At 26.9% G+C, this 13,594-nt stretch overlaps 1 protein-coding gene across 2 annotated transcripts in view; it reads right to left on the minus strand.

Moving 5' to 3' along the window:
- The window catches only part of LOC107457174 (atrial natriuretic peptide-converting enzyme), a 127,018-nt gene that overhangs the window by 45,358 nt on the left and 68,066 nt on the right, over positions 1-13,594 (minus strand). For both annotated transcript variants that reach the window (XM_043040207.3, XM_071182434.2), the window contains exon 3: positions 8,197-8,335. In XM_043040207.3, the coding sequence (XP_042896141.1) occupies positions 8,197-8,335 (139 nt within the window). The remainder of the gene's footprint in view (positions 1-8,196; positions 8,336-13,594) is intronic.

A 13,594-nucleotide genomic window follows, 5' to 3' on the forward strand; every position in this document is an offset into this window, starting at 1 on the left:
GACCAAAAACATCAATCAACAAGCTTTTTCTGGACTGATGCTAAAATCGTACTTTACTGGATTCAGAGTTCAACCAAACGATGGAAACCTTTTGTGGCGCACCGTGTCAAAGAGATTCAAGCCTTGACAGCCCAGACATCATGGCACCACTGTGCTAGTAGAGACAATCCCGCTGATATGTTAAGCAGAGGTGTGACTGTTGACGTTCTTCTTGGCAGTGCAAAATGGTGGTCTGGTCCTGACTTCCTTAAAGAGAACATTCCTGACGCTTATGAGGAGCAAACTGTTCATGAAGAAGAGTACCAAGTTGAACTTAAAAAGAACTGTGATTCCCATTTAGTGACTTTAATTTCTATAGATATTGCTTCCCTTTTTGAGAAAATTCTTACCTTATCTAACAATTATACTAAAATTATTCATGTATTGAGTTTTCTTTTCAGATTCATTTACAATTGTAAAAATCCAGATGCAAGAAAAATTGGTCCCTTGTTAGTAAGTGAATTAAACGCAGCTGAAATTTGGTTGTTAAAATGTTTACAACGAAGTGAGTTCCCAGAGGAAATCAAAAACTTGGAAAAAGGTAAGCCTGTTCCGAGGAACAGTAAGTTGTCTTCATTGTGTGTTTTTCTAGATGAAAATAAGCTGATGAGAGTTGGTGGAAGATTATCTCTGTCTGACTTGCCTGTTAATTCTAAGTTTCCCATCATTTTACCGGGTAAGAATTCTTTAACCACCATAATTTTGAGATATTGTCATTTAAAATATTTGCACTTGGGACCACAAGCATTATTATATCAAGTTCGACAAAAGTTCTGGCCTCTTAACGGTAGAAATAATTGTAGGAAAATTGTACATAGTTGTATCACATGTTTTAAAAACAAACCTGTTATGAGTAATCAAATAATGGCTGATCTACCAAAAGAGCGTACAAGACCTAATTATCCATTTAACATTACGGGAATTGATTTTTGTGGCCCATTTTCTATTAAGTTCAAAAACCAGAGAAAAGGGATCACAAATAAGGTTTACGTTGCTGTTTATATTTGCTTGTGTACCAAGGCAATACACTTTGATTTTGTAACTGATTTAACTTCTCAATCGTTCATTGCCAGTCTAAAACGTTTTTTTGGGAGACGGGGCAAGTGTGCAAAAATTATGACCGATAATGCAAAAACACTTATCGGTGCTAACATTGAGATTAAGAAGTTAAGGAAATTGATAAATTGCCCAGATGAGACGTTAGCCAGTTATTTTACTAACGAAGGGATTGATTGGAAATTTATCCCACCAAGGTCACCAAACTTCGGGGGAATTTGGGAGGCTGGTGTGAAGTCGTTTAAGTTCCACCTAAAAAAAGTAATTGGCAATCAAAATTTAACTTTAGAAGAATTCTTGACAATTTTGACTGAAATCGAAGGTGTTTTGAACTCCAGACCTCTCACTCCACTATCACCGTAGTTTGATGAATTTGAAACTCTATCACCTGGTCATTTCTTGATAGGTAGGGCCATCACCTCACTCGCTGAACCCCAACTAATAGATATAACTGAGAATAGGCTTTCTAACTGGCAAAAGATTAATAAGTATAGTCAGAGAATATGGAAGTTGTGGAAAAGGGATTACCTTAATAATTTACAGGAACGTAATAAATGGAAATTTGAAAAGAATAATGTAGAAATAGGAACCCTGTGTTTGATAAAGGAAGAGAATTTACCATCTACGCAATGGTTAGTAGGACGAATTGTTGAGGTGATGCCTGGCCGTGACACAAAAATAAGAGTAGTGAAGTTAAGTTTACCTAATGGCAAACAACTTCAAAGAAATATTCGTGACATTTGTATTCTTCCCATAGAGTAATTGTGCAAATGAAAAATTAGCTTTAGTTTATATCTCAATGTCTGCTTTATGCCACAATGTTATTTGTATGATTCATATATATATATTTTTTCTTCTGTATAACATTATATTGTTAATTGTGTAAAATTTATTGAAATTTGCAATTTCAATCGTGGGGAGTGTTAATTCCCATTAAACATATAGATGGCGCTGTAAGCGTAAATTGAATTTAATTGTAGAACTGAGTGCTGGAAGCAGCAGTGAAGTGTATGTGTATGTGCAATGTGTATGAGTAACGGGCTCACGAGCGAGTCCGTAATGCTGGTACAAAATAAATGAGTATAAAATAAATACAGTCCAATTATTGTGTGTGAGCTATTGATCTGACCAAACTGGTCAATATATATATATATATATATATATATATATATATATATATATATATATATATATATATATATATATATATATATATATATATATATATATATATATATATATATATATATATATATATATATATATATATATATATATATATATATATATATATATATATATATAAAGATTTTAAAAAGCTGTAGTTTGTTGCAGTTGTGAATATTAATAAGCAAAAGAAATTTTAACAATGTTTTTAATTTAATAACTATGATTATTAAAATTGAAAGTCAAAACTTGTAACAAAATTCTTAGATTTTAAAGTTTCCATAATTTTTCTTTGGATTGTTTGGTACATTGTTGTATATAACATCTATTAAAGAATAGTTAAACGTAGCATAGTTTAAGACAGGCATAGTTAAGAATATTTTTAATCCCCTCAGAAAACATATTTTAAGGAGATAGTAAGTCAAATAAAAAACTTTGTTTACAATTCTCTTCAGTTATAAAAACTAAAAATGTAAAACTATATCGAATACTTATTATTATTTCGAACATCGGACCTTCAATATATTTTGAAGAGAAAAATTTCTCTTACATGCTTGAAATATATTGTTAAACTATTACATTTGTTGAATTTTATAGTATTTTGTATCCAATTTAAAGTACATCAGCGAATTGAAACTAGATCAAAGAACGCGCTCAAGAAAAATGGACGAACATAAATTATTATTCAATTGTTTTTCCGGAAGAACTCAAATTCGATGTTCTTCAAAATTTAACGATGTAATTTGTCAGAAGGAGAGGTTTGTTACCATAGATACGAACAAACGTTTTGTTTAAACCATTATCATATTTTAATATGAGAGGAATTTTGTTTTCAGAATAACGAAACTAATTCATCATAAATGATTAATAACTTCTTAATTCCATTACTTTTGTCTCTTTGAATAATCCGTGATGTGAAATGATTTGAAAACAATTGTGTATTCTATTATGATGCATACTTATATTTAAATTTATAAACAATTGTTTTTTAAACATAATAAGATACAATTTTTAATTTAAAATGAAGTTTTGAAACATAAATTTTTTTAATTAGGTATAGTTTTCGGTTTTAATGTCTGAATGCAATTTGCTGAATTAAAATTTTTAGTTGTCATATAATTGTAACTTTCATACCGGAAATGTAATTTGTCTAAAGGAAATGTTTTTTAACCGTAGATACGAACTAGTATCTTGGATAAGCCATCTCCATATTTTAATACGAGAGGAAAATCATTAATATTGTTTTAAGAATAATGGAATGTATTCATCATGTATGATTAATAACTTCTTAATTCCATTACTTTTGTCTCTTTGAATAATCCGTGACGTGATATGATTTGAAAACAATTGTGTTTTATGATGCATAATTACATTTAAGTTTATAAACAATTGTTTTTTGAACATAATAAGATACAATTTTTAATTTAAAATGAAGTTTTAAAATATACATTTTTTTAATTAGGTATATTTTTCGGTTTTAATGTCTGAATGCAATTTGCTGAATTAAAATTTTTAGTTGTCATATAATTGTAACTGTCTTGCCGGAAATGTAATTTGTCTAAAGGAAATGTTTTTAAACCGTAGATAAGAACTAGTGTCTTGGATAAGCCATCTCCCTATTTTAATACGAGAGGAAAATCATTAATATTGTTTTAAGAATAATGGAATGTATTCATCATGTATGATTAATAACTTCTTAATTCCATTACTTTTGTCTTTTTGAATAATCCGTGACGTAAAATGATTTGAAAACAATTGTGTTTTATGATGCATAATTATATTTAAATTTATAAACAATTGTTTTCTGAACATAATAAGATACAATTTTTATTTAAAATGAAGTTTTAAAATATAAATTTTTTTAATTAGGTATATTTTTCGGTTTTAATGTCTGAATGCAATTTGCTGAATTAAAATTTTTAGTTGTCATATAATTGTAACTGTCTTGCCGGAAATGTAATTTGTCTGAAGGAAATGTTTTTTAACCGTAGATACGAACTAGTGTCTTGGATAAGCCATCTCCCTATTTTAATACGAGAGGAAAATCATTAATATTGTTTTAAGAATAATGGAATGTATTCATCATGCATGATTAATAACTTCTTAATTCCATTACTTTTGTCTTTTTGAATAATCCGTGACGTGAAATGATTTGAAAACAATTGTGTTTTATGATGCATAATTATATTTAAATTTATAAACAATTGTTTTTTGAACAAAATAGGATACAATTTTTAATTTAAAATGAAGTTTTAAAATATACTTTTCTTATAATAAGCTATATTTTTCAGTTTTGATACCTGAATGCAATTTGTCTGAATTGTAACTTGTAGTTGTCTTATAATTATAACTGTCATGTCTGAAATGTAAATGATCTAAAAGAGCTGTTTTTTTAAACATAGATACATACAAGCGTCTTGTGTAAATCTCCATATTTTAATACGAGTGGAAAATCATTAATATTGCTTAAAGAATAATGGAAATAATTCATCATCCATGATTAACATCTTCTTAATTCCATTACTTTTGTTCCCATGAATAATCCGCGATGGGAAATTATTTGAAAATAATTGTGAATTCAAAATAATACATACTAATATCTAAATATATTAACAAGTTGTTTTTTTTAAATAAAATAATTTTTAATTTGAAATAGAGTGTTAAAGCATGCTCTTTTACAGTAAGGTATATTTTTGGTTTTATTTATCAATCATATAAATGTATGCATTTTTATTGAGGCTTATGTATCTTTTAAAATTTGTATTCATGCAAGAAAAGGATCAATTCAAGATATAATTGTACAAAAACAGCTTTCAAGAAAATTGCCATTACAATGAATTGAAATTTTTCATTAACGTTTTTTTAAATTTAATTCAGTTTTGTTTAAAAAAGGTTTTGTTATGAGATTTAATTATAATTGATGATGATTTGATTTAAATTTATGAATAAAATATTTTAAAATTATATTAAGTGAACATTAATGTGATTTATTTTGCTTTGAAATTGTAAAAAAATGTTTCTGCGCCATTTAAAGTCAGAAAAAGCTTTTAATTTTATTTAAAGAATCAACTTTTTTAAAAAGATATGATTTCATTTAAAAGTATAAATCATGATTTATAAAACTGATGTTCATGAAATAATTTTAACTTAGAGTGTAAATTACAATATTAAAACAAGATCTTAATAAAATTATTATCTTGTTTTAAGAGTTAAAAAACAAATAAATCTTTTTACGAAAAAAATCAAATTCAATTAGTTTTCAAATTTGATGTAAAACAATAAATATGAACAAAAATAAGCATTTATTATAACATACATATTTACTTTATAAACAGTAAATGTTTAGTTTTAATATTAGTTTCAATTTGTTCTTTTAATTCAAAATTCAGTTACTAAATAAGTTTTTTAGTTAGATGTACTTTAGACGCGATATTCAAATAACAAATTTAATTTAAAATATAGTTTTTAAACCCACATGTTAATATTGTCTTACACTTCAGAATTATAATTCTTTTTGGTCTTAAAAAAATAGTATTTAGGAATTTTTTTTAATTTAGATTTAATTTAAAGAAAGGATGATTTTGTTTTTGCAATTGATTCATAATGCAGTTTGATTCATAATGCAGTTTGATTCATATGTATGAACGATCACAATTTAAAAACTAAATTTCATTTACCAGTTTTGAAATAAAATATCATGCATATCTTTACTTATAGTGTGCGAAGTTCGTAAAGTGTGCACCTTAATAACTTTTGATTTAACTACTGGATTTTCACGTAATGAGACTCAATATTAATCGTTCTAGAACCGAACCTTCGATAACCTAATTAATTAGCGTAGAAGATTGTTAATGTAGAAAATATGTTATGAAATCAGACACAAAAAATACACTTTCTTAGAATAAGGAAATATGGTAAAATTTACCATGCTTTTGGCTGTATGGGAACACCAAAAAGCTCGGTAACTTTTACCGAAGTGCTTTGGTAATAATATTGGTAAAATTAACAGCAAAAGATGGTTTCGTAACAAATGATAAAATTTGAAAATTTTATCATGAAACCTTAGAACATGGCATACAAACAAATTACTTGGTTAAATTAATTTACAGTTTTGTATTTTTATGTGTGGTAATAAGAACTATAATTTTGAAAAACCAGAGTTTTTTGTACGTTACCATATGAATGGAAGAGTTACCAAATGAATGCTTTAAATATCATTCATGTATTTATTTATTTTAACCAGAATTTTGTTTTTTTCGAGAATTATGTTTCTTTATTTTATTATTAATTTTTTTAATCAGAATATTTTTTTTATCAAAACTTTTATAACCATACAGTATGGTAATTTCACCAGAATCTGTTTTCTCTGTGTATATATTTTAAAAGATTGATATCAAAATGGGAACTAAATATATGCCAGTTATTTTAAATTCGAATTTTATGTTTTTTCCTCACATTTGTTAAAATACGTCATACATAAATAAAATATAGCAGATGATTTTTTAGTTTATTATAATTAAATTTTAAGAGGCAAATACAATCATAGTTCTATAACATTTTATTAAATAATGTATTAACAATTGCCTGATATTAATGTTAATAATATGCCAAGCTGGCTTAATTAGTGATAGAATAAAGGACTACACACAAGATTAAACTACACAAAAACACCCAAAATTCATTCAGTTTGACATAAAAACCCATTTATTCAGTTGAATTTTTTATTTTTGCAGTTTTGTATTCTCTACTAAATGTGAAGTAATAAGAACTATAATTTAGAAAACCAGAATTTTCGTTAAACCGTTACAATAAGTAAGGAAAAATTACCAAATGAAATGTTTAAATACCTTATACTCTTGTTTTATTAACCAGAAGTATGACTTTTTTTAAATCGGAAATGTGATTATCATTCAGTGGGGTTATTTTGCCAAATCTTTTTCTCTGTGTACTTTTTTCCTCGTCGAATTTGGGTGAGGAGCCGAATATTAATAATATGAGGAATCTGGAAATTCTGATCTGGAATTTCTGGAAATCAACAAATTCTGATTCCAATAGTTAAGGCAGCGGACGGTCGAATGCTTAGACTCCTTATCTTCATTTCCCATTTTTAATTTACTCTTTAAGATGTATTTTTTAAAAATTTATTTTTCGAAAACTTTTCGAATTTCTCTGTTTATATTTTTGATTTTATCATTTGAAATTGTAAAGATTTTATTGATGATTGCATTTTTTGACTATTATAAAATTAATAGTAAAAAATATTAATAAAAAACATTTATAAAAAGAAATGGAGGAATCATCCTTGGAGGAATAAGTTTTGTAATTATGTGCTCAAAAATTATTGATTTGCTTAATTAGTTTCGGAGATTGGTGAAATACGTAGTAACAGATATTAACATTGTAGAATACAATGCAAAATACTCTGGTAAAAAGTACCTACTCTCACAGGGTGCTGGTACTTTTTACCACAAAATCCATTTTTTATTGGAACTTGGTACGGAACAAAAAATCTGGTATACCATACTTTTTATAGTAATAATTACCGTAAAATCACCGAATCACTCTAATTAAAAAATATTTCATTAAAAAGTGTGATATCATATTAGAGTAAAAATGGATTTTAAGAATGATGCATCTAAAGTGCCGATATTTAATACTGTAATTTAATCCGGAATTTTTTACACTATTTCCTCCATATTTTGTGGGTCGAAAATCTAAATCCATCAAAAAATATTTGCTTGTTCTGAGAAAATGCGCTTCGTGCCTGATTTCGTAACTTAAACTATCGTCTGCCCAAACTAGTTAGCATATTTACGGTTATTAACGTGTCTTGAACCACTTAAAGTGAACCATTAACCGGATGTCCCAATAAAAGTTATAAAAGTGTTTTTTTTTTAATTTTATGAACTATACTTTTGAAGTTCACATACTTACTTTGCAGGTACCATAGTAAAAAGAGAACTAATAATAAAGTGAGTAAGAATAAATTTAAGACGAGAAGGCATATCTTCCATCTACTCCTCCTTCGGTTTGACCCTTTCCAATCATCGGCTTCGGCTTCTGCCAAGGGACACTGCGAAAAAAAAAAAAATGGAAATTAGTAAAGATAAATGTAGAGATTCATGTACATTAACGGAAGCATCACACCAACATTTTATATTAATATTTTTAAATTAAATTTCAAGTGATTCACATTTTATATACTAAAGTAAAATTTTTTATCCTTTAAAATGACTTTTACTGCAATATAATTCCTTAAAATATTTTGAGACATTATGTTATTCCTAACAATGAATTTTGATAAATGATATTTTATCCGTTAATACAAATTTTAATGCACCATTATTTATACATCGAAATAAATTTTGCCATGTATTTTGACAAAATTTATTTTATCCGTTAAAATAAATTTTGGTTCATTAAATTTTATCCGTCAAAACGAATTTTAATACATTATATTTTATGACTTGAAGGAAAATATGTTACACTGTATTTTATCTCTCAAAATGAATTTTGATACATTATATTTCATGACTTGAAGGAAATTATGTAACACTGTATTTTATCTCTCAAAATGAATTTTGATACATTATATTTTATGACTTGAGGGAAATTATGTTACACTGTATTTTATCTCACAAAATGAATTTTGATACATTATATTTTATGATTTGAAGGAAATTATGTTACACTGTATTTTATCTCTCAAAATGAATTTTGATACATTATATTTTATTCTTTAACGCAAATTATGTTACGTCGTATTTCATCTCTCAACATGAAATATATGCATTGTATTTTATACTTTAAAGGAAATTTTGTTTTGTTAAAGGAATTATTCTTTAAAGGAAATGTAATTAAAAAAATTATTTTGCCGTTGCATCCTTGTAAATTTATTTCCAGTGTATTTTCGCATTAAATGAAGAATTCATAATAAGTCAAGTTAAAATTAAATAATTTGTCACAATAAGTACGTTAAACAAATATTTCTGTTGCAGGGAGTTGTTTAGTAGTTTTCCTTTGATTCCATTAATATAATTACTTTTAGCTTTTTTATTATTGACTTAGCGGTAAGATGGACGGCAGGAGGTGATAGGTCAAAGCTTTTAAGGGGAAAAAATGTCAAAATCTGGGCGTTCCTAAAAATCAGTAGAATAAGCATTAGACAGAGTTAATTTAATTTGTCATGGCTTGAAATGTTCTACCTTTGATATGCTTGATGCTAATCAATCTTGAAATGCTGTATTGATGAAAATGTTGTAAATGATGGAAATTGAATAATTCTTTACTAACATATCTACAAGTTATTAGGCTAAAGGTTAAATAAGTAAAAGTAAAATGATAAAGCATAACATAAAATGACCCTATTGTGCTTATTTTAAATGTTAAACTTTTTACTTTAAAAAAAATAAATGCTAATAAAAAGTATTGAATTTGTTATCCTTATTTATAAAGGTCTGAAACTTTTAAGTTAGAAATTGTTTTGTCGTGAAGGGATAGTCTTAAGGGATAAGAAAAAATATCTGGTTATAAATAAAAAAAAGCAGTTATTAAAAATTTTGTTTTGCATCATAAATTATCTGTTATAATTATATAACAATGTGATCATAGATAAAAATGTTGTGTTGTCTTTTTTATAAAGTTTTAATGTTTATATAGTTGTGCTAACGCTGTGTTTTATACATTTTTATAATGTTTTAAATGATAACCACTTAATATTATTTAAATAGAAAATATGATGAATATTGCATCATCTAGGATTACGTTTAAAAATAGGGTTAATAATTTTTGGGGGTATTAACATTAATTTTAAAATAAATTTTTAACAAAATATGTTTTTTTTTATTGCTTAATTCGCATGTTTAAATATGTAAGTAGAATAAAGGAAATCCTTCCTTTCTAGCATATTTAAAAAACGTATTGCTATATTTAAAATTTTAGAAACCAATGCAAAATGTTTCTGAAAAAAAATTTCTTTTTAGTACTTCAAAATTGTAATATTCCTGTTGCGCAAAACCCATGCAGTGAAAAGCAAAAAAAAAATATTATATGCTCCTATTTTTTTAAAGAAATGAAAAAGAATAAAAAAATATTATGCGTGCACGGAAAGTATTGGTAAAATTACCGGACTGTATGATAATGACCTTTCTAGTAAAAAGAACACCCTATAATTCTGGTTAATAAAACCAAAATATTAATAATCAAACCATATTTTATTAACCATTATCTGGTTAATAAAACCAAAATATAAATTTAAGCTAATTATTTGAAAATTTTTCGGTTTATATGGTAACGGTTTATCGAAAATTCTGGTTCTTAAAATTATAGTTTTTACTACCGCAATGAAAAACTTAACAGTAAATTTAACCAAATAAATATTTTTCATGCCATGCTCTGAGTTATTATGCTAAATTACCAAATTTACCTCATTTGCTACCGAAAAGCATGGTAACAAAACAATCTAGCATTGTTAATTTATAAAAGGTCATTAGCATAGTGCTTCGGTAAAAATTAACGTGTCTTTTTACTTTTTGGTTTTAATAGAGCCAGAAACGCGTCAAATTTTACAATACTTTGGTAGTTTTGTCAGTAATTTTTTTCTCAGTGCAGAAACCAAAGTTCGCCATTAAACTACGCTTTCATATTGATGATTGCTTAATAAGGGCGTCTATATTTCGATTTTTAAATGATTACGTAAAATTTCCATCCACTTCTCTTCAGTTAAGCCTTATTCGAATTCGTCTTAATATTGATAAAATCATCAAAATGTACCACATGTACCAAATTTTATCACACATTACAAAGCCATATTTTATTGTTAATCTCACCAAAATCATAACCAAATCATTTCGATAAGAATTACCAAGCCTTTTGGTGTTTCAATAATGCTAGAAACACGTTAAATTGTACCATACTTTTTTCTCAGTCTGCTTTTGATTCGAGTATTTCGATTGCGATGGCAAACGATGCCACAACGTTGAAAGTTAAAAAACAATTCATTTGTAATATATTACAAATTGATTTTAATATTTTTAATTATTTTATTGCCCGGCATTTTAATCAAAATCGTAGAAGTTTTTCAACAGCATTAAGTGATTCCTTATCATATTTTACGCCATGAATCATTTTGAAATTCAATTTGAAGATATTAAATAGGACAGAACTGAAAATATTTGATTAACTGATGCGCGGCATTTGTCAAAAAACTTATTTTCCCAGCTACTAACAACTGTTTGATGGATTACACAGAATAAATAAGGAATTTTATTGATATATTTTCTTATAAAAAGGAACATTGTCGTTGAAGGGGCTGAGCATTATTCAACAAATATTCCTTCAATGATCTTGATCATTACTATAAAGTTTGCTAACCATTTTTTAAAACTAAATCATGGAAAACAAACTATGAAAGGGTGTTACGTAATTACCACCTTTGATATATATTTTTCGAATACATGCTCAAAATTCTTGCACACTTCAGGAATTTTTAGACCTCCATGGGAAGTTATTTCCCCACATGTAATTTATGCTGCCATCTGTTGCTAATTTCAGAAAATACAAAAAATGTACTAACAGTAAACGTTACAGTAAAGGTTAGAGTGGGATCAACAGACGCAGCAAATACTGGGAGGTCATTTTCTCTTATCGATTATTACATTCGTTCATTTCCTCAATTTTCATCGAGCTATAAACGCAGAATTTATAAATTCGGTTATTTATGAGATCATAACTTCAAATTTATGGCCGAATGTTTACAGTAGGTACACCTTTAAAAATCCCATCTTTCTTCCAAAAAAAAAAAAAAAAAAAAAAAAAAAAAAAGGAAAAGAAAAGAAAAAGTCTTAAAAACCAAATTCTAAACTAAATGAATTTCCTTTTTAAAAATCAATCACAATCCCAAATTTTTTTATCAGGATATTACTATTAAAAAAATGGTAGCATAAAGGGTAAAGCAAGAAGACGTAAATAAGCTATCGAAATATGTCGAATTACTAGTGTCGACAGAGGAATCAAATTAATTAAAATCAGCTTAATTATGTGAGGAAACTTGGAGGTGCTTTTCTTTCTTTTTTGAACAATCTTTTTTGGACACACATAATACAAAATAATTAACCGAATATTAGGTTTTTATGCCATGTTCTAAGATATCATGATAAAATTATCATTTGTTATAAAACCATATTTCACTGTTAAATTTACCAAAATTATTACCACAGCACTTCTGCCAAAATTACAGAGCTTTTGGGTGTTCCCATAGAGCCAGAAACAAGCCAAATTTTAACATATTCTGTTAGTTTTTATCATATTTTTTCTCAAGCATTTCTATGCAAGAAACTTTGAAAATAGTTATATATTGCTTTCTTAGAAATAATAGAATAGAGTTATTGTTAAGTTTGCATGCCTCTTTCAGTTTATGCACTTTAAAGCGGCGTTTTAAGGGCATAAAATTACGCTCCTTACGTTTAATCAATAGTAAAGCGAAACACAAAGTTTGAGTTTTAAGTAACTGACATCTAGTTAGTTCCTGTTTAAACTTATCATTTGGCTGGTTTCCTCTTTGAGCTTCTGACTAGTTAGAGAAATTAATGTAGTCTTCTTTGATCTTGATGGATTTTCACGATGCTGAAGATTTCAAAGATTTATATCCTCATTAATCTTAACCTCTGGAGAAATGGTGTTTTATCATCATTTCTAGATATAGCGTTATAAAATATGACATGAAAAGGGTTGAAAGTTTAGTTGAACGTGTTCAGTTTATGTTTTGAAATCTGTTTAGAGATTGACTTGGCCAGCAAAGGGTTGCGGTCGTTGACCTGACGGTTGTTCCTTCCGATAGACACACTTCATATCTTCAATAACTCAACATAAAAACAAGTAATATAATAATTGCAATTAATATTAATATGTATACACATATGACAGAATCACAATATTGAGTGGTAAAATATGAAACTAAAATTAATTAATTAAATTTAATTAATGAATTAGTATTTGAAAAAAACTGTATTAACATCAAGTGTAATCCACTATAAGTTTAAAAATATGTATTTGAATTTGAGTGGATGAATAAAAAGTATTTTATTAATGATTTAAAATTTGAACAAGATATATAAATATATATATAGGGAGAGGAACTAATTGTAGGAATTGAAATAAATGAACAGCAATATGGATTTATAATATAAATCTACTTATTAAATAATTGAAGCCATGTTTAGTAGGCATTTATGTTGCAAACGTTTTATCATTATGTTGTGGAGCAATTTTTCAGGAAAAATCTAATTTTCTAGAATTTTCCTTAGGGTTTATTGTGTGCTCTGGTATTTTTCTC

This window comes from Parasteatoda tepidariorum, chromosome 4 (assembly GCF_982258835.1).
Source record: "Parasteatoda tepidariorum strain Cologne lab strain chromosome 4, Ptep-v5.0, whole genome shotgun sequence".
NCBI classification, from domain to species: Eukaryota; Metazoa; Arthropoda; class Arachnida; order Araneae; family Theridiidae; genus Parasteatoda; species Parasteatoda tepidariorum.